General features: G+C 38.0%; 1 protein-coding gene across 1 annotated transcript in view; it reads right to left on the bottom strand.

The window, feature by feature from the left end:
- Positions 1–20,928, bottom strand: part of KIF24 (kinesin family member 24) — a 63,473-nt gene that overhangs the window by 20,815 nt on the left and 21,730 nt on the right. The window contains exons 3-7 of the mRNA XM_036330547.1: positions 20,375–20,564; positions 14,538–14,635; positions 10,997–11,212; positions 8,498–8,585; positions 204–325 (exon numbers count right to left, since the gene is read on the bottom strand). Of these exons, the coding sequence (XP_036186440.1) occupies positions 204–325; positions 8,498–8,585; positions 10,997–11,212; positions 14,538–14,635; positions 20,375–20,564 (714 nt within the window). The remainder of the gene's footprint in view (positions 1–203; positions 326–8,497; positions 8,586–10,996; positions 11,213–14,537; positions 14,636–20,374; positions 20,565–20,928) is intronic.

Raw genomic sequence — 20,928 nt, 5'->3', positions numbered from 1 at the left:
GTTGACCAACAATAGGCCATTACTTCATGATTAATCAGCTGATGGCACTTCAGTATAATGATTTATTTCAGGGCTAACAACTCTACTCTAGCCTTGAAATAAAGAACTCTGTGGTGGCATGGTGTCCTGCTGTTGATAACACATATTTCAAAGTCACATTAGGAAAAGGCAGACAATGCAATTCCTGAATATTTCCAGCTCACCTGCCAAATGTTCTCTTGGCTGAATCTTTAATCTGAATTTGGATGATAGCATGAGAGCGGGAGGAGTCTGCATTTACTCCAGTGGCCCCAGTGCTGCGCTCCTTGCTGCCCTTCAGAATCACCTAAAAAATAAAGTCCATAGAGTGACTTCCCCAAGGAGTAAACAAAGCCCTCTGGCTCCCAAGAGTGGGCTGAATGCAACAGAGACCAGACATCTAACTTTGTCAGTACACTGTAGTTTTCCCCCCTTCATGTTGAAAGGGACCCAAACACTAAATCATACAGAGTAATGTATGATTCAACAGCAATGAAAATAACGTGGAATACTAATATTGGGGAGAACATTCAATAGCTTGAAAGCTCTCGATCTCATATATATTTTAATATCTTTGATGGATTTAGCCTGACAAAAATCCGTAGGGCATAATTTGGTTCCAAAGCAAGGTCCCCATAATTCCCACCTATTTTAGTAATTGAAGCAAAGGACAGAAATGTGCATCATGGACTGACTGATCATATCCACCTGTTTCACCAGTATGCAGTCATAAAGGGGGTCAGGCTTGATGTGTGGGAATATGGACTTGATGAGTTATTGCACTTGCCATGAGCCCATGATTTCCCTTGAGACCAATGACCCTCCACTCAGGAATAAAGACTAACCTAGGTGCCTCTGGCCACAGGGAATGGGGAAATCCTCTAGCCATTGAAAACACAGCCATATATGAATATGCTGCCCTTATTTTGGACAGGGGAAGGAGTATTAATTTCTGAGATTCAAAAGGTGAAAAACTTTAAATATACTGTTTGATAGAATCCTCACAACAGCCTAATGTGAGGTGAGTATTATTCGACCCCGTTTACAGTTGAGGAATAAACTCAGAGGTTAATTTCCTCACAAACAGCTGTTGTGTGGCAGAACCAAATTCCACATTCAGTATGTATGACTCCAAAGCCCATGTGGTTTCTACTACACTAGGGCACTGGCAATAAATTTATTTATACTGCAGTACATTAAAGGTAAGAAAGTCCTATCTCATTTTTTCTCAATCTTTCATAATTTTAATTTATATCATACTGAATATAGCTACAGTTTCCAAATTAAGAGTCCAAAAGTTTAACAATCAAACTTCCACAATAGGCCAAAAATATCTTAACAAGCAGGCGCTTATGCATTTAAAAATTTTAACTAAGTTCCTCAATGGTCTGAGTAATAGTTAATGTTTTTAAAGATTAACTGTGTGTGAGATTTGGAATTATATTTTAGAATGAAATTTAGAGTCATACTGTGAATGTACTAATTTTGTAAACAGTTTCCTAAAAGTTTAAAGGGACTATCTGATAAATCCTTCTGTGATGAGAAGAACCTGTTAATTTGTAAAACTAGATTATCAACTACATGGATAGCAAGTTGCTGCTAATCAGAAATCAGGAAAGTTAGAGCAGTAATCCCTTACACTGAGTGCGGTGTAAGTGCCTCCTCCCCCCCCCCCCCCAAAAGTACTGGATGTTGGCTAGTTCACTTATGGCCTATCTGTTCCCAAACCACCCAGCTTAAATGCACTTCTTCATCCTAGTAGGCTCTCCCTATCGCCCTGACTTCATGCTTACATAGACTGTAACAAAACAATGATGATGGATCATCTTAGATTTGTATTGTTGTTGTTTTTTTTCATTAAAAAATTAAGACATGCTTCCTGTGGAAAACTAAGCAAACACAGAAGAAAACATATACCGCCCATAATCCCAGAGTTAACAAGATTCTGGTTCATTTCCTCCTAGAGTTTCAGGGTTCTCACTGTTTTGTCTTTTACAAACACCACGAGAGAGACAAGAGAGATCCTTTAAATCTCCACATTTGTGTGAGCAATATGCTTGATAGATAAGGGAGGGATCACAGAGAAGTTAAGTGACTTATCCAAGGTCGCATTGGTAGAATATAGTCTAAGGATAGAAGCCAGGTGCCCTCTGCCACATATGAGTAATGATGATACTTCTGCTGGGACCTAGTGAGGACTCTGAGAGGCATCAAGGCTACACCTGGTCAGGAACTGTGGATACTGGCAGGAAGCGGAAAGGATAGCTCTGTGGTGAAATTCACCCCGGAGGAGTCAAGAAAGGCTGGCTTCTGGGTTCTATCATAGAGTTTTGTACTTGGCTTGTCACTGCACTTTGTCTACCATGAGGTACTAGGTACCCGTGAGAAAACCTAACATGTTGAGGCAACCTTTCCTGACTAAATGCCTTTTAGGGAAGGCACGAAGGAATTTCTGGTCCTTGGTCCAGTTTCCTGACCTTCAGTAATAGCTTGAAATCATCATAACTTTCAGAAACTGTGGAATAAAGCAGCTGAGCTCTGAGGAGTAAAAAATGAGGCAGTTTGTGAAGATCACCAGAAAAACTTTTGTAAATGACATACAACTCAAGTGTAGTAGTTAAGAGACTGAAATCTTAAGTTAGACTATCTGGGTTCACATGCCAGCTCTGGCACATGGTTGTGTGAACTTCTGCAATGTATGAACACTTGCAAAATCACTTAACTTTTTAGGGTCTCAGTTTCTTATCTATAAAAATGGTAATCTCAGAGGTTACTTATGAGAATTAAAAAGATAATACATGTAAAGCACTTAGTACCATGATTGGTACATAGTAAGTTTTCAATAAATATTAATTTTTAAAAAGATACTAAAGAACATCTCCATGTAAACTTCCAAAACTTAAACTATTTTCACAAATGTAAATCACTCAGTTTCATGGGGAAATAGAGTTTTATAGATCAACATGAGATTCCATGGGCTCCACAGTAGAAGAAAGGAAAAGAAAGCCTAGCCTGCGTGGCTCAATGGTTGAGCGTCGACCTGTGAACCAGGAGGTCACGGTTCGATTCCTAGTCAGGGCACATGCCTGGGTTGCAGGCTTGATCCCCAGTGGCAGCTGATCGATGAGTCTCTCTCATCATTGATGTTTCTATCTCGCCCTTCCTTTCTGAAATCAATAAAAATATATTTTAAAAAAAGAAAGCAAAAAGAAAAAGGAAGGAAAGGAAGAAGTGAGGGAAGGAGAAAGGGGGGGGGACAATTTACTTGGAGGAAATAAAAGTCTAGGAGTAGCCCGGGCCAGTGTGGCTCAGTTGGCTGTTTTATGCACATGTGTGTACGCACGCGCGCGCGCGCGCGCGCGCGCGCACACACACACACACACACACACACACACACACACACACACACGGTTGCTGGTTTGACTCTGGGTGGGGGCACATGCTCTGGTTGCAGGCTTGATCCCCCATAGGGGGCATGCAGGAGGCAAGTGATCAATATTTATCTCACATTGATGTTTCTCTCTCCCTCTCACTTCCTCTCTTTCTAAAATTAATAAAAGCAATTTTTTTAAAAAAGTCTAGGAGTAGCCGTCATTGGTTTGGCTCAGTGGATAGAGCGTTGGCCTGCGGACTGAAGGGTTCTGGGTTCGATTCCAGTCAAGGGCATATGCCTAGGTTGTGGGTTCGATCTCCAATAGCGGGGTGTGCAGGAGGCAGCTGATCAATGATTCTCTCTCATCATTGATATTTCTATCTTTCTCTCCCTCTCCCTTCCTCTCTGAAATCAATAAAAATATATTTTAAAAAAAGTTCAGGAGTAGAGCAAAATTAATGCAATCACTTTATTTATTTTTTTAATATATTTTATTGATTTTTTTACAGAGAGGAAGGGAGAGAGATAGAGAGCTAGAAACATCGATGAGAGAGAAACATCGATCAGCTGCCTCCTGCACACCCCCTACTGGGGACGTGCCCGCAACCCAGGTACATGCCCTTGACTGGAATCGAACCTGGGACCCTTCAGTCCACAGTCCGACGCTCTATCCACTGAGCCAAACCGGTTTTGGCGATGCAATCACTTTAAAAAACACTAGATTCCCTTTCCTCCCCCTTCTAAAATTCTTTCTTCTGAAGGAAGTATTTGTAGTAACTGAAGTCTATGGTGCAAGTTTCTAAATCTAGGTCCTTTAAACAAAGCATGTTGTGTGAGTAGTGAAATGGGGACCTGCTACAATAAAAAATAGAGGCAACTGCTGAATTCTGTGGTACTGGAAACATTCAGTGATTTATTAATAAGAATAATAGCTATGACAAATTGAGCTAGCATCACAGTAAGCATTTTATGTATGTTATCTAATTTCCTTGTCTATTACTAGACCCAGTCATCTACTATCATCCATATATTTCAGGTTCAGGAAAGTAAAGGTATGCTCAAGGATACACAGCACTGGGACCCAGCTCTGACTGGTTATAAGGATTTAATCACTAAGTTTCCTGCATGAATATCAAAGAAGGCCTATAGTACTTCAGTAAGATAGGCAATTATATACAACTGAGGCTCATCTAGGGGAAGCTCTTGCTATGTGGCCTCTGCTACCAATCATAGCCAAGGAAATGATAAAAAATAAAATAAAATAAAGCTGCCAGTTGTGAGACAGGTAACAGGTGGCCATATCTGAGTGAGCCCGAGGGTGATCTCTGAGGATAACGCTTGAAGATGATACCTAAGAGTGATACTTGAGCAAACACATGGGTGATACTTGAGTTAGTATGATACCTGAGAGACAGTGAAAGTGTGACATCTGAGTTTGCAAGTGCTGTTGTTTCGAGTCAATTAATGTTTATGAGGGTAACTGTGTCAGATATTCATAATTTATACCAACTTTCCATTTTGATCTCAGCTGGGCTTCCTTCTTGTACAACTTTGTACAAGTGTATCAATGGCAATGTTGACTAACAAGAAACTTCTTTCTGCTTTTCTCGGGAAACATACCATAGGATAAAGCAGTGCCATACACGGTTCCAGGGTGAAGAGTGTGACTTGACACCATAGCAAAGAAAAGAGGACTTCCTCTTGATTTTTTCTCCTTTCCCACTGAATTGGTCTAATCTCCAGGGACAAACACATAATGAGGACCAAATCTCGTGAAACTCTGGGGCAAAAGAACAAATGGCTGGGGAAAGTGGGGCCAAGGGAACAGGTATATGTGAAACAATTTCCTTAGGACTCCACAGTGGAGGTAGTTCTAGACAGGTAAGAATGGTCACAGCCTCAGGGGAGCCTATTCAACACATCCCACAAACTTTTGTTCTGTGCCTGCCTTAGCAATCCAAGGGGCTCTTGGCTCTTAGGTGGCCCTCTAAAACAGCCACACTCAGATGCCAGCCTGAGATTTTGGATCCCAGGACTCAGAAATCTAATAATCACACAAGTATGAGGCTGCATCCCTTAAACAAATTTGTCTATTTGTCCCAGGAAAAAGAAACTATTAGAAAAAGACATATCATTGGCGGGCCACCCTCCCATTTCATGCATCCAAGTCTGTGGAGGGGTATATTGTGAAGCTGTTCTAAAGGTGCATATTGTCAAGTACCCAGTCTGTCCTTCCAGCCTTCTCCCTGACTCTAAACAAAACTTGTTGGATATACTAGAAGATAACTATGATGGCTGCACATTAGAATCACCTGGGGAACTTTTTAAAAAATATATATTTTTATTGATTTCAGAGAAGAAGGGAGAGGAAGAGAGAGAAATACCAATGATGAGAGGGAACCATTGATTGGCTGCCTCCTGCACGTTGGACCGAGCCCGAAATCCAGGCATGTGCCCTTGACCAGAATTGACCCCAGGACCCTTCAATCTGCAGGCCAATGCTCTATCCACTGAGCCAAACCGGCTAGGGCAGTGGTCGGCAAACTGCGGCTTGCGAGCCACATGCGGCTCTTTGGCCCCTTGAGTGTGGCCACGAAGTTTCAATTGCACTGTAAGTGCGTGCCCGCATGTGGTATTTTGTGGAAGAGCCACACTCAAGGGGCCGCAGTTTGCCAACCACTGGGCTAGGGTAAGGTGGGTATTATTTTAAAAGTTCACCCTAACTCATTTGGTTCAGTGGATAGAGCGTCAGCCTGCAGACCAAAGGGTCCCAGGTTCGATTCCAGTCAAAGGCACATGCCTGGTTGCAGGCTCGATCCCCAGTAGGAGGTGTGCAGGAGGCAGCCGATCAAGTGATTGTCTCTCATCATTGATATTTCTCTCTCTCTCTCCCTCTCCCTTCCTCTCTGAAATCAATCCTATATAATAAAAGGCTAATAAGCAAATTGACTGAGTGGCGGAATGACCAGTTGCTATGATGCACACTGACCACCAGGGGGCAGATGCTCAATGCAGGAGCTGTCCCCTGGTGGTCAGTGCACTCCCACAGGGGGAGCGCTGTTCAGCCGGAAGCCAGGCTCACGGCTGGAGAGCGGAGCAGTGGTGGTGGGAGCCTCTCCACCTTCGTGGCAGCTCTAAGGAGCAGCGAGCCAAACAGTAATGAGCAAGGGGTCCTGGATTGTGAGAGGGTGCAGGCTGGGCTAAGGGACACCCCCCCCCCTCCAGTGCACAAAATTTGTGCACTGGGCTTCTAGTCTAATCTTAATAAGAAAATTATATTAAAAAGCCACTGAGGCATACACTTCTAAAAGGTGAGTTTTATGGTATGTGAACTATATTTCAATTTAAAATACTAATACCCACATCTGGGCCTCACCCTTGAGAAATCCTGATTTAACTGGCCTTACATGGACTCAAGCAAAATTAAAAGACATTATATAACTAGAAAGACAAGCCAAAGAACAAGACAACATGCTTATGACATATAACACTGACAAAAGACTCATATCCAGAATATACAAATCAATAAAAGACAGGCAACCCAAAAATGAGGAAAAAAATCCGAACTGGCATTCCCAAAAGAGGAAATTAAAAAGATAAGTTAAAAATAGTAAAAGCTCTTCAATTTCCTTCTTAATCAGTGAAATGCAAATTAAATATATAATTAAACATTTTCAAACAGGCAAAAATTCAAAAATCAAAGAAAGTGTTGGTGAGGATGAAGAGCAATGGGTTTGCTCATACACAGCTTGTGGGAGTGTGTACTCTATGTTGGAAAGCAGTTGGCATCATGTAGTGAAGTGGAAGATGTGCATTTCACACCATAACCTAGAGAACTCGTATGCTGAAATATGTGTATAAGAACATTGACAGACTCATTGCTCAGAAGAGACCCAGGTAGAAACAACCCCAATTATTCATTAACAGTGGGATGGTTAAATAGATTATGCTACATTCATATGATGGAGTTCTAACTGCAAAAAAAAATGAACTACAGCCATATGTAAAAACATAGATGGATCTCAAAAGGATAATGTTGAGCAAAAGAAGACACAAAAGATGTGATTTTATTAATACAAATTTAAAAAACAGGTGAAAACTAAGTTTATCTATGGATAATAGTCGGTAAAACTAACAAAGAACAAGAAAGTGATTAGCATAAAAGTTAGGAAGATAGGGGAGTATGATTGGGTTCTTGTGGGTGCTGCAATGTTCTATTTCTTAATGTGAGTAGTTGATTATGAAGGCACTTGTTTCTTTATACTGTACACATATAGGTTTTATGCACTTTTCTGTATAGTGCTTTTTCCACAATAAAAAAGGTTAAACAATTTTTTTTAAATAAGGGAAAAAATCCCCGATGATCTAATGTAAAGCCAAGTTGAGGACTACTTCCTTAAAGGGAGATTCACCAGAAATATATGTACATAAGTTAATAAAATTCCAGAATAGAAAAAAAAAATCTAAATATTCTAAACTATTAACAGTGGATATCTCAGTGGAGAAAGTACAGTAAGTTAAAGGAGACTTTATTTTTCTATTTTACATATTTTTTAATGTTTAGATGTAATAATGAGCAAGTGTTACTTTGGTTATAATAAAAAGATAACTTTTAATAAAAGAAGATTTTAAAATACCTTTGGAAGGCTATACAAAAACATTAAAACAGAATTAGTTGCCTCAGGAGAAGGCAACAGGAGGGATATTTTCATTGTATCTTTTGAATTTTGAGCCCCTGTGAAAGTATTACCTATTAAAATTTTTATTTAAAATAAGAATATTTCTCTCTAGCAGCTTTTCCCAGAGCCCACTACCAGAGAAATACTCATTAGCAGCCTCTGAAACTGGCCCAAGAGTATCCTCTCATGCATTAGGTTCTCTCACATGCCCTACCTCCCACAACCATGGCACTGAGACAACCAACTTAGAGAAAGAAGTGATCCTCTAAGAGGAGGACTCTCGTTTTATAAATGTGAAGTGGTGTGCTTGCCATTGCCATTTTCCTAACTAAATCTGAGTCCATCATACTTGCTAGATAGCAAAATGAATTCTTCCCCTGTACTTAGGCTGCTACAGTGGTGTAGTAAAGAAGGAAGGGAGAGTTACCTCTAACAGGAGCTCCACGCTATCCACCTGAACCTCTCGCAGTCCCATGATCTGTACCACGTGCTTGCTATCTTCTCTTGCGAAGAGCCTGCAGAGGCAAGAACATGTTATTCCTGAACATATTTCCCAGGCCCTATGCCCTGCGCTCACCCCAGAAAGGTTCCTAATGGACAGCCTAAAATATATATTGCTAGATTTTTAAATCCTATAAACAAGATTCTATCACTTTTTATGCAAGGGTATAAAAACAATTTGTCCTCTATTTTTTTAATATATTTTATTGATTTTTTTACAGAGAGGAAGGGAGAGAGATAGAGAGTTAGAAACATCGATGAGAGAGAAACATCGATCAGCTGCCTCCTGCACATCTCCTACTGGGGATATGCCCGCAACCCAGGTACATGCCCTTGACCGGAATCGAACCTGGGACCTTTCAGTCCGCAGGCCGACGCTCTATCCCCTGAGCCAAACCAGTTTCAGCTGTCCTCTATTTTTAAGAGTTAATTTAAAGCTCCTTAAACTCTGGATTCTAGTTTAAGAGGTGGACTGAACATATATACTTTTATCTACATTTATCAAAGCCCGACTATTAGTATAGAAAATATATTTTATTAAAAAAATAACAACACGCCGAGACCGGTTTGGCTCAGTGGATGGAGCGTCGGCCTGCGGACTGGGGGGTCCCGGGTTCGGTTCCGGTCAGGGGCGTGTGCCTGGGTTGCGGGCATATCCCCAGTGGGAGATGTGCAGGAGGCAGCTGATCGATGTTTCTCTCTCATCGATGTTTCTGGCTCTCTATCTCTCTCCCTTCCTCTCTGTAAAAAATCAATAGAGTGTGTTTAAAAAAAAAAAAAAAATAAAAATAACAACAGAACAAATTTAAAAAGCTCTAAACAAACAAGAAAGGGTGCCATCAGTGGACCAGGACATGTTAGAAGTCCCAGAATGGGAGGAAACAAAGAGATATTAGCCAATTAACCAGAGATACAAAAACAAACAAAAAAACACACAAAAAACCCCCACAGCACAAGACACTTGCAGAGTAAGTCTAGGTGAGCCCTAGAGAAGCTTAAACCCAGGACTAAGCATATTCCCATCCCCTTGGCTATAATCAAAGAATGCAAATATACAGGGCAATATACCTGGGTCATTCATTAAAGAATCACACAATGGTTGAATAATCTGACTGTCTCTTCACACGAACAAATGAACCACATACACAGCACAACAGTGGCTTTTATTCTCATGCCAACTATTATTTAGAGGAAGTGGCCATTCTGACTGGAAAGAGCCCCTAATAAGGTTGCTGGGACTTGGGACAGAAGCTGTGATTAAGCTAACTTGAGGCTTTAAAACCAAAACAAAGAGGTTAAAAAAGAAAGGCAACTCTTTGTCAAAGCAGCCCTAGAGCAGCACCCTCCTTAATTTGGCACAACTGAACCACCAAAATCTATACATTTTCTGATTGTGGCATACCGTCCCTTGTTATTGGTAGAGTTCACAAGACCATGGCTTGCCTAAACCCACTCAGTGGCCTCTCTGGTTATGCTACTCAGTACTCTAGTGCCCCTCTACAACGGGAGCTGATCCTATCATGTTTTCCCTACTGAACTGGAGCAGCTCCTCCACCTCCCCTCCCATCCAATACTCGCCTGGAGCACACAGAACTTTCATGTCCTTCTGGAAATCTTTGCTGTGGGGCTTGTCTATTTCAGATTTGGTTTCCCCAGCCTTCTACCATGTTCAGCCTCAACTCACTCCTTTCCACTTGGTGTTGTTACTCTACTCCCAACATGTCTCATGTCTGGTTAATTCTGTTATGATAAACTTTTATCCCTTCATCTCTCCTACTTCTTTTCTCCCTCTTTTTCCCCAGTAGATACCTTCACAATTTTGTTGACTCCTACTCATCTGTTTCAACATAAATAAAATTTTAGGCCATAAAAATACAATAGGGATTTAAAATCAGAGTTACTCAATACATTTCTAAGTTACTATTATGTTGCAAGGGCAACAGTTTAAGCTTTATAAGAGTTAACGGTCTAATGTGAAGTAAAGAGATTTTCTTTTCTTTTTACTGACTTAGGAGAGCTATCACGAAGCTTACCCTAAGATTATTGAGCAGGAAAAACAAGAGAAAGTGGAAAACATTATAGTTCTTCTAGTGTAATAATAGGTCAAAAGAATAAAAAGGGATTTACATATATTTTGATTTCCTGACCTCCTGAAATTAGATCTTTTTCATAAACCAAAATAAAAGGGACAACCTTTGGGTAAATATTAGGATATCGATCACTTTAAAAAATACTAATGAAAGGCTAATTTACGTCTTTCTCTAGCAAAACTGACAGTTTAAAAAATATGTATCTGATTCAGGAGACTCTCATTTCATGAAAGGGCATTAATGTACCAAACACTGTCATTTAATACCATGATTCAGTGGACTCTGGCTGAAAACAATAGTGAACAGATTCACAGTTTCCCACTCATATCTAGTACCTTTTTCTTCTATTTAGGAGGTCATAAAGCTGTCCGCAGTAGATTTCATAGAAGCTGATCCACACAAAGAGGTGCCTTCTTGGCTGGGGCACTTCTAGTTGCCGGAAGATGTCTTTCGCAGCCAGAGCATACAGTCCTGGGTTCTGATGAGTTCCTATCATGGTGTAGGTCTTTCCAGCACCTGTCTGTCCATATGCAAAGCAAGTGGCATTGCCTCTGAGGGAAGAATAATTTGTATTACTAATATATGAGAGAAATACTGATCTACCCGTAGATTTTTAATGACAAAAGTCAGCTTGAAAAAGAATATTTGGCAAAATTCAGCTATAAACATACAATCCTTTAAAGAGAGGAGGGCTTTACATGATAAAAACACAGGAAGAGGAAAAACAATTTTCAAAGCAGCACGTGAGTTTTCTGACAGGAATATTTTATGGAACTGGTAAGACCACAGGACAACTCTTGAGGATAAGGAAATAAGAACTCCTGCGAGATGCTTTAGAGCAGCAGTTGCCAAACGGTGGTCCGTGGACCCCTGGTGGTCCGTGAGGTCTGAAAGGTTGGCGACCGCTGCTTTAGAGGATCCCAGAGAACATGATATTGTGTTAATCTGGAAAGATAAATTTGGTGAAAAAATAAGAGAATCAAATCAATAAATAATAGATCATAAGATCAATATGATGGTAGTGACCATTCATATGAATATTAAAGACGTTTAGGCAGAGATGAAATCAACGTAAGCAAAATATTTGAGGAAGACCTCAAAGTTTTCACTTTTAGCAATAAATTGCTGGGTTACTTGATTTCTAAGATCCTCTCTAGCCCTGATGTCCTGTGATTCTAAGTGAGAATCACTATCCTTGCACGTGGAAAGATGTGTGTATACACTCTGTTTGAGTGTAAAGAACTACAGAATAAGAGGTGGAAAGGATAGTTAAAAGACCACCCGCCAATCATAGTATATTTTAAGAGGAGTTGGAGACTAAGATTACCTGAGTATTGTGGGACCAAACTATGTAGTACTAAATCACTCTGAGATCTGTACCATGCGCAACTCTCGTATTTATTGGTAATATCACAAACATTCAAATTCTAACTTATTTTAAAAATGTACTCTCTCAAACAGATTTGGTACATACGAAACTGAACCTGAAAGATATTTTACTTTTTTAGCTTACTTTATACAAATAATTATAAAAAATTTAAATAACTTCTACAAAACAATAATAAAAAGACAATAAAAACAAATGAAGATATATAAATGACCAATAAGCACATGAAAAGATGCTTAATATTATTAGGCAATAGGGAAATTAAAATTAAAAACACAATAAGATACATACAGTTCCATACCAATTAGATTGGCTAAAATAAAAAGGCTGACAATGCCAAATATGGTGAGAATGCAGAACTGCAATTCTCATATATTGCTGCTGGGACTATAAAGTAATGCATGGAAAACTGTTTGTCTTTTTTTTTAATTAAAAAATATTTTTATTGATTTCAGAGAGGAAGAGAGAGGGAGAGACAGAAACATCAATGATGAGAGAGAATCATAGATTGGCTGCCTCCTGCGTGCCCCCTACTGGGGGTTGAGTCTGAAACCCAGGCATGTGCTCTGCCAAGGATTAGAACCGTGACCTCCTGGTTCATATGTTAACGCTCAACCACTGAACTACAGCAGCTGGTCCTGTTTGACCTTTTTTAAATACACCTACCCTATGACCCAACAATTCCATTTCTAGATTTTTATCCAAGATAAATGAAAACATGTCTACAGAAAGACTTGTACAAAAATGTCTATACAGCTTTATTCATAATAGTGGGGGAAAAAATGGAAACAACCCAAATGTAAACCAACAGGAAAATAAACAAACAAATTTTGGTATATTCATAGAAGGAAATATTACCCAGCAGTAAAAACAACGGGTACATGCAACAAGATGTACTAATACAAAAAATACATTATGTCAAGCAAAATAAACCAGGCATAAATTTCTATTTCTATGACATTCTAGAACAAGAAAAACTATTTTCTAGTGACAGAAAGCAGGTCTGAGGTTATATAAGATCTGAGGATGATGGTGTGGAATTAACTAAAAGGGACACAAGAAAACTTTCTGGGGTGGTGGAAATGTTCTGTATCTTGTTCCAGGTATTGGTTAGTTGGATGTATACAACTATCAAAACTCATTAAACTTGAATACTTCTTAAGATCTGTGTATCTTTTTTTTATTTTTAATATATTTTATTGATTTTTTACAGAGAGGAAGGGAGAGGGATAGAGAGTTCGAAACATCAATGAGAGAGAAACATCAATCAGCTGCCTCTTGCACACCCCCTACTGGGGATGTGCCTGCAACCAAGGTAAGTGCCCTTAGCCGGAATCGAACCTGAGACCCTTGAGTCTGCAGGCTGACGCTCTATCCACTGAGCCAAAGCGGTTAGGGCAAGATCTGTGTATCTTACTGCATATAAATTACACTTCAAGTTTTTTTAATATTGTAAAAGTATTTTTAAAAAATCGCCGAAACCGGTTTGGCTCAGTGGATAGAGCATCGGCCTGCGGACTGAAGGGTCCCAGGTTCGATTCCGGTCAAGGGCATGTACTTGGGTTGCGGGCACATCCCCGGTAGGAGATGTGCAGGAGGCAGCTGATTGATGTTTCTCTCTCATCGATGTTTCTAACTATCTCTCTCCCTTCCTCTCTGTAAAAAATCAATAAAATATATTTAAAAAAAAAATAAATAAAAGTGAAAATACTCTGAAATCTGTGACTCTAGCAGATTGACAAATATGCCTACGTTTTAAATATACAATAGAAGCCCCTACTACCTTAATATTTACTAAGTGTAAATAATTATTTCAAATTTAAAAATATATATTTATGAAAGAGAGATAACTGACAGTCACTTACCTATTCTACTCCAAGGAAAAAATTAATAGCCAGAATATATAACTCCTAGTATCAAAAGTTCAAACTAACACCCTGACCGGTTTGGCTCAGTGGATAGAGCGTCGCCCTGCGGGCTGAAGGGTCCCGGGTTTGATTCCGGCCAAGGGCATGTACTTTTGTGGCGGGCACATCCCCAGTCAGGGGTATGCAAGAGGCAGCTGATCGATGTTTCTCTCTCATCGATGTTTCTAACTCTCTATCCCCCTCCCTTCCTCTCTGTGAAAAATCAATAAAATATATTAAAAAAAAAAAAAGTTCAAACTAACTCTGACCACTAAAACCTTTTTATTCTGAGGACTTTGATGAAATTATATTGTTGTCAGCTTATATTTTCCCACTAAGCACAGAGAATCAATATCATCAGTGTAAAAGAAAATCTTGCTGAAAATTTCTAAATGCTTGGTAAATTCTATAAATAGAGACACAAAATTTTTCAGAAGAGATTAATTTAAATTTGTAAGATCAAAACACAAATTAATGTTTAATTCAAAGGAACAAAAAAGCATAGCTCATATTTGTTTTTTAAAACATGATTTATGGAAAATAGAAAATAAAAAGCAAGAGAAGCAAAAATTACTATCATACCCATTGAAAATATGCTGAATGAGTGGGTGAGTAGTCTTCATATATACATCCTGATTGGTGCATGCCTCACCAAAGACTTCATCAAAATAAAAAACATGCTGAAAAAGAAATTTGGTTTTTATAGAAAGAGACATTTTCTTCACCACTATTCTAGTTAGCACATGATAAAGGCACAAATACATCTTTAAACTAATAGTAACTGACCGTGACAAACTTAGGAATAAACAAGCAATCAATAACTGTCAAGTGACAGGGTCTTCTTTTACTTGAGATCTCTGTTAGACATTTTCTTATAATGTAAAAAAATGAAGACACACAATTTTTATAAATTAAATTGATGAGTACAAGAGTGAGCCAATCCTCTGTAGATCCAGGAGAGAAACTGAATTCTGTGGAGATTATCCTCATATGCCCAGCTACTGCTAATGTATTTGACAATTGGGAGAAATTCTGGAGGAAGACCTCCATTCTATAGGTTACATAGCTCAACCTTTTTTTTTAATCCTCATCGAGGATATTTTTTCCATTGATTTTTACAGAGTGGAAGGGAGGGAAGGAGGAGGTGAGGGAGGGAAGGGGAAAGGAGAGGGGGGAACACTGATATGAGAAACACATTGATTGGTTGTTTCCTGCACACCCTTCCCCGCCTGGGCTGGGGATGAACCTGAAATCCAGGTACATGCCCTTGATCAGGAATCAAACCTGAAACCTTCCAATAGGTGGGCCAACAGTCTAGTCACTGAGTAACATTGGCCAGGGCTACATAGCTTAACTTCTAATTTCATAAACATTTACTGCTCATCTGGTAGCATGTGAATTACAGTAGGCACTTCAAGGGGCCCAAAGATAAAGATATTACCTGCCATTATCCCACTCTACCACCTAAAGATGTTAATACAGATGATTAAAGGTAGAAAAAAACTTGAAAGATAAGTACATGTGAAATTCAAAAGAGAAACATATTTCCTGATTGGGAAAGACTATGAAAAAGACTGTACTGAGAATGAGCCATGGGGAAAGAAGAGAAATTTGAGAGGCCGAGATAAAGGTATTCTAAGTAAGCACTATGGGAACATGAGTCAAAGCAGGAAAGCACAAGGAATGTTTAGGGAACAGGAAGAATTTAATGTGGTTGAAATATAGGATCTTGGTAGGTAGAAAAGTAAACAAGAAGACTAGAATGAGTTACGACTATGTTGTAGAGGTCTTAGGACTAAGAGAGGGGGTGAAATGTTCATATTTAATTCAGCAAAGAATAAAAAAGGGCAACAAAAATACTTTACAAGGAAGAGAGATAATCTGAGCCATTTTATTGGAAGATTAATCTGGCTTCACACTGTGAATGGACTGGGGAACAGGAACATTAGGTAGTTCAGGGTGAGGTAAAAAGGATCTAAATTAGATGATAATAATGGAAATAAAGGAGACAAATGCACAAAAAATTTGGCAACTGGCTGGATGTGAGAAGTTAGAGAAATGAATCCAAGATGACTCCCAAATTTCAAGCCTGAATGGACAGCATCATAATGGCTGTCCATTCATAATGAATGAGATATGAGGTCCTATCGTCTGCTACTTTTTGGACCTGCTGTAATATCTGGTTAAGGAAAAATTGTATGGGCAAGTCCAGAAAAGTGTATTTGGGTCAATTTACTGTGGGTGACTCTACCTCAGGTTCAATACTGTTTCATGTACTATTACATTACATTACATTACATTACATTACATTACATTACATTACATTACAATGGAAAATTGTTAGGTCATCTAAGAAGAAACTGGGGCCACAAAGCCGAATTTATCAGGAAAAAATCTCCAAAAGTTGGAAGGTGAGAAAATAATGAATCTGTGCAGCATCATTAAGAGATCTGTAAATAAAATTTTTAAAATGTAAACAAATAAATAAATAATAAAGTATTTAAGAGGCAACGGAAAAAAAAAAGAGATCTGTGAACTTTAAGTACTTTGAAAATATGATATGATTTCAAGAGCAGTAAAATGTTCATAATTGTTAAATCCGGGTGATAGGGTATATGCGGGTTCATTATACTTTTTATTAAGCTTGAAAATGGCAATAATAAAGAATAAAATATAGCCCTAACCAGTTTAGCTCAGTGGATAGAGCGTTGGCCTGTGGACTGAAAGGTCCCAGGTTCGGTTCCAGTCAAGGGCATATACCTTGGTTGCACATCCCCAGTAGGGGGTGTGCAGGAGGCAGCTGATCAATGTTTCTCTCTCATTAATGTCTCTAACTCTCTATCCCTCTCCCTTCCTCTCTATAAAAAAATCAATAAAATAAATTTTTTTAAAAAGAATAAAATATATATCTAAAATCTGACTTTAGTGAACATGATTTATATCTAACTCATAACTGGTCTTTAAGCAAGGAGTCAAATTCATTCATTGCTCAAATCTCATCAATGATCTTTATAGTTAAGTATGAGATAAAAAACAAAATACATTTTATATATTTGACACCTCTCAAGAAAATAAGAAACAAATGAACAGAAGTAAATGTGGGAATACATTTTTTGGCTTGTATATAATGGCTGTTTTTCCTTTTCTTCTCTAAGTATTAGTAAATAACTTTAGATCTTGAGTAAAACATCTTAGAAAAAAAATTAATTGATGAAAAGGATTAGTATCTTACCTTTCAATAGAATTCAGGTATCAAGTTTTCCAGTATTTTTATAAGTATTTTCATGAAGGATATGTAAACATGCAAGATTATTATAATTCATAAAGTCCTTTGCATCACATATACTTTCATTTGATCATACTTTATCAATGAGAGTGGATTTACACTCACTTTGACCTTGATATGATCAGGGTTCCATAGTTTATGTTTTATGTAAATTTTCTTTTCAGATTATAAAAGTAATGTGTATTTATAAAATATCTCTGGGAAGATACAGGTAGTCTTGTATCTTGTAACAGGTAATATTGGTTACCTTCAAAGAGAAAATGGGATTAGAGAGACACTTCTCACTGCATACATTTTTGTGCCTTTTGATTTTGAAATAGGTGAATCTATCATATTCTAAAATTTTTCTTTGTCCACATAAAATGAATAACACAGCCAACTCTAGATTCAAAAAACATGGGAAACAACAGAGAAGAAATTAAAATTATTTGTAAATCTTACTACTCAGAGATAGCCACTGTTGACTTAAAAAAAATTATTTTTTATAGGAGTTTATTTCAGCCAAACTGATGACATTGCTAGTAAGCAAGATCTTAAATGCTCTCACCACCATTGACTTTTGATATGCTTCAGTACCATCTTTTTTTTCCCTCTAATATTTTTTCTTTATTAAAGAAATTGGAGCCCTGGCTGGGTAGCTCAGATGGTTGAAGTGTTGTCCCGATACACCAAGGTTGCAGGTTTGATCCCGGTCAAGGCACATACATAAATCAACCAATGAATGTAAAAATAAGTAAAACAACAAATGAATGTTTCCCTCTCTCACTAAAAAAAATCAATCAATAAACAAAAATAAAATAAATTGGATTGAAACATACAGCTTTGTTTCCTTTTTTCACTTACTATATTGAAATGAAATTTAATGGTAAGCAGTTTAGCACACTACATGTATATGACCATATAGACTAAATCACAAAAGATGTGAAAGGATAGAATATTTAACGAACACAAACATATTGCTTTAATTCCTAAATAAGTTTAAAAATAAAACTCTAAGAATCTTGGATCAATATTTATTTGCTATAAACCTCCCTTTTCTTTCCTCTACTGAAGAAAGGAAAAAAGGTGAGGGAGCCCTCCCAATACTTTTATATTATAGCATTGATAGGTAAGGACTTTGACCTATGAGAGCAAAGGTCCAAAGTTCAAACAGAAGAGAAAGTGCTATGGAAATTATAGGTATTCAATAAATATTGATCAATGGTAATAACAAAGAGGTAAGGTTATTGTGTTTTGGGATAATGGAAAAATACAAAAGATAAGCTGATGCCTCCCAGAGGGAATTATTGTGACAGGAGCATCATTAAGGCAGTCCTGGGTAGATGGTGATTGGATAGGGCTATTACTATGGCTGTAAGTAGCTATACTAGATATCATTACAACTAATTGATCATTTGGACCATCTTCAAAATAAATACCTCCCACCTAAACCTAAAAGACTGTGCATTGACCAGCAATCGATAAAGCTATTAAAGTGACTGGGTTAGTTATATAGTGGCCTAGTAATTTAGTGCCCATTGAAAGAGTCAGTGGATTATTTTGAATGTTACTTTTAAACTCAATTTTGGTCACCAAAGAAGAATGCAAGTGTAAAAGGGGGGAAAGCGGTAACAATTTGACTTCAATGTTAAAGGCTTTGTTCCAGTCGAGTAAGATTTCAGTTGGCTAAGGTGAACTGCTAGCTCACTAGATTACTTACCACTTTTTCTTTCTACCAATCACTGGGTTTTGAGGCAAGAGAGTGAGTGTGAGAGCAAAGAGAAGAGGAGAATGAATATAATATGAATGTCATAGGGAGGCAGATTCAGAGTAAGAGAAAGTCCTAATCCCCATTTAGATTATTCACAACTGCTTCACAATTTTAGGAGTACCTAAGTTACAACATCTTCCATCTATGGGGTTTGCTGCTTCCCTATGAGACTGAAGAGCTAACAGTTTAGAGCTTATTTCAATACCAAATCCTTTCTCCTTGGACTCTTCATGATCATTCTGGCAGGGATTGAACATTTTTTGTGTGTTTGAGCAACTGGTGTTTTATTTAAACCCTTATATGTTACATGCGACATTATATCCCTGGATTATGTTCACCCACTACCCTGTACAAAGAGGTCTGCTCAAAGAGCCCAATTTCCACCAAATTAAATCTAAATTCAAAGACAGTTGGGAATCAAAATAAGCAGTTGGCTTGCAATCTAGGGCTTTGTTGCTTGAAAATAGATCCTCTATTATTAAACTCCAGACTCACACTCAACAGAGTGAGAAGTTCACATTGGGAGAGACAGGTGAGAACTGAGAATGTGTGACCACCTCATAATAACTTTGGGGTATATGCTCAGTGACTAGTCCGATCACCAATTCATTATTTAAATTCTTTTTATCCCTTCACCCCCCGCCCCCTTTTGCTGAATATGTACAGTGGAACCTTGTTTCTTGAATGTCTCCCATCTCGAACAATTTGCTTCTCAATCTGACAACCCTTTCATGCTTAAATCTATATGATCAGTCATGCATCTGTGAGGTGACAAAAAAAGGAGAGAATGTGGGAATACAAGTCAGTTTACCAACGCTAAAATCTCAGTATATTGTGAATATTTTTGTGGTTTTTTGCTTTTGTTGCTGTTTATAATTATTAAATTTTCATTTACATTTCATGTCTTTTTTGTTATTAATGTGTTTATTTATAGTTAAACAGTACAATAGACATGTACTATATATAAGAAAGGTTAAAACAGGGAACCATTTAGGCGTCTGGAACGGATTAATTCCACTTACATTATTTTTAATAGGAAAAAATGATTTGGTTTTCGAACAGCCTTCCGGAACGAATTAAGTTCGAGAAACAAGGTTCCACTCTATCATTAAATTCACATAAAGCATGTTAAGTGGATGTATGATACAACCCTACTGCATCAGAGTAGAGAAATTATGTTTTCGTATCCCCACTGCATGATGTTAAAAAAAAAAAGCAAAGGTCCAGGGTATCAATGATTTAATGTACTGTCACATCAGGGATGAATGACAATACCAAACCAGAAACTGGAATTTAGAATTTGTATACTGTCGCTTAAACAAAAAGCAAAAATTTGACATACTTGATAATATTAGTTCCAAACACAAAAGGAAAGCATCATACCTGCAGAATATATTGTGTGAGGTCAACTGCTTCTTTCTTCTCATGAACAAGTAGAGTTTCTTTGTCTTCTACAGTAATAATATTAATTTCTCCACGGCGTACCTCCCTCATGCCCAGAGGGCGTTTTCGAACACAAACTCTGATTTTCTCCATCTCAGTCCAAGGATTCGCTTTCTCTGAGGTGTTCTGTCTGATACAGTATGTTCATAAGTGGGCTTTAATTTTTAACAATAGTATAGGGCTACTTAAGAGAGCAAAGTATCAGTACATTTTGTTGTAAAACAGGATATATATATATATATATATATATATATATATATATATATATATATATACACACACACACACACACATATATATAGTTATATATTAACCAAAGAAAAAGAACAAGAATGCAAGACTGAGAAAGTTATTAGCTAAATCTTCCTGATTACTTCTCTCTATCCCTATTACACCCCACCCTTTGTCCTTACTGAAGAAAACAACAAAACCCTAAAACTTTGCTTTAGCTCTAAAACATGTGGTCTTCCAAAAAGTTTCTAATGATGGATGAT

Source organism: Myotis myotis, unplaced genomic scaffold (assembly GCF_014108235.1).
Source record: "Myotis myotis isolate mMyoMyo1 unplaced genomic scaffold, mMyoMyo1.p scaffold_m19_p_12, whole genome shotgun sequence".
NCBI lineage: Eukaryota > Metazoa > Chordata > Mammalia > Chiroptera > Vespertilionidae > Myotis > Myotis myotis.
This window is presented reverse-complemented; position numbering and strand designations above follow the sequence as displayed.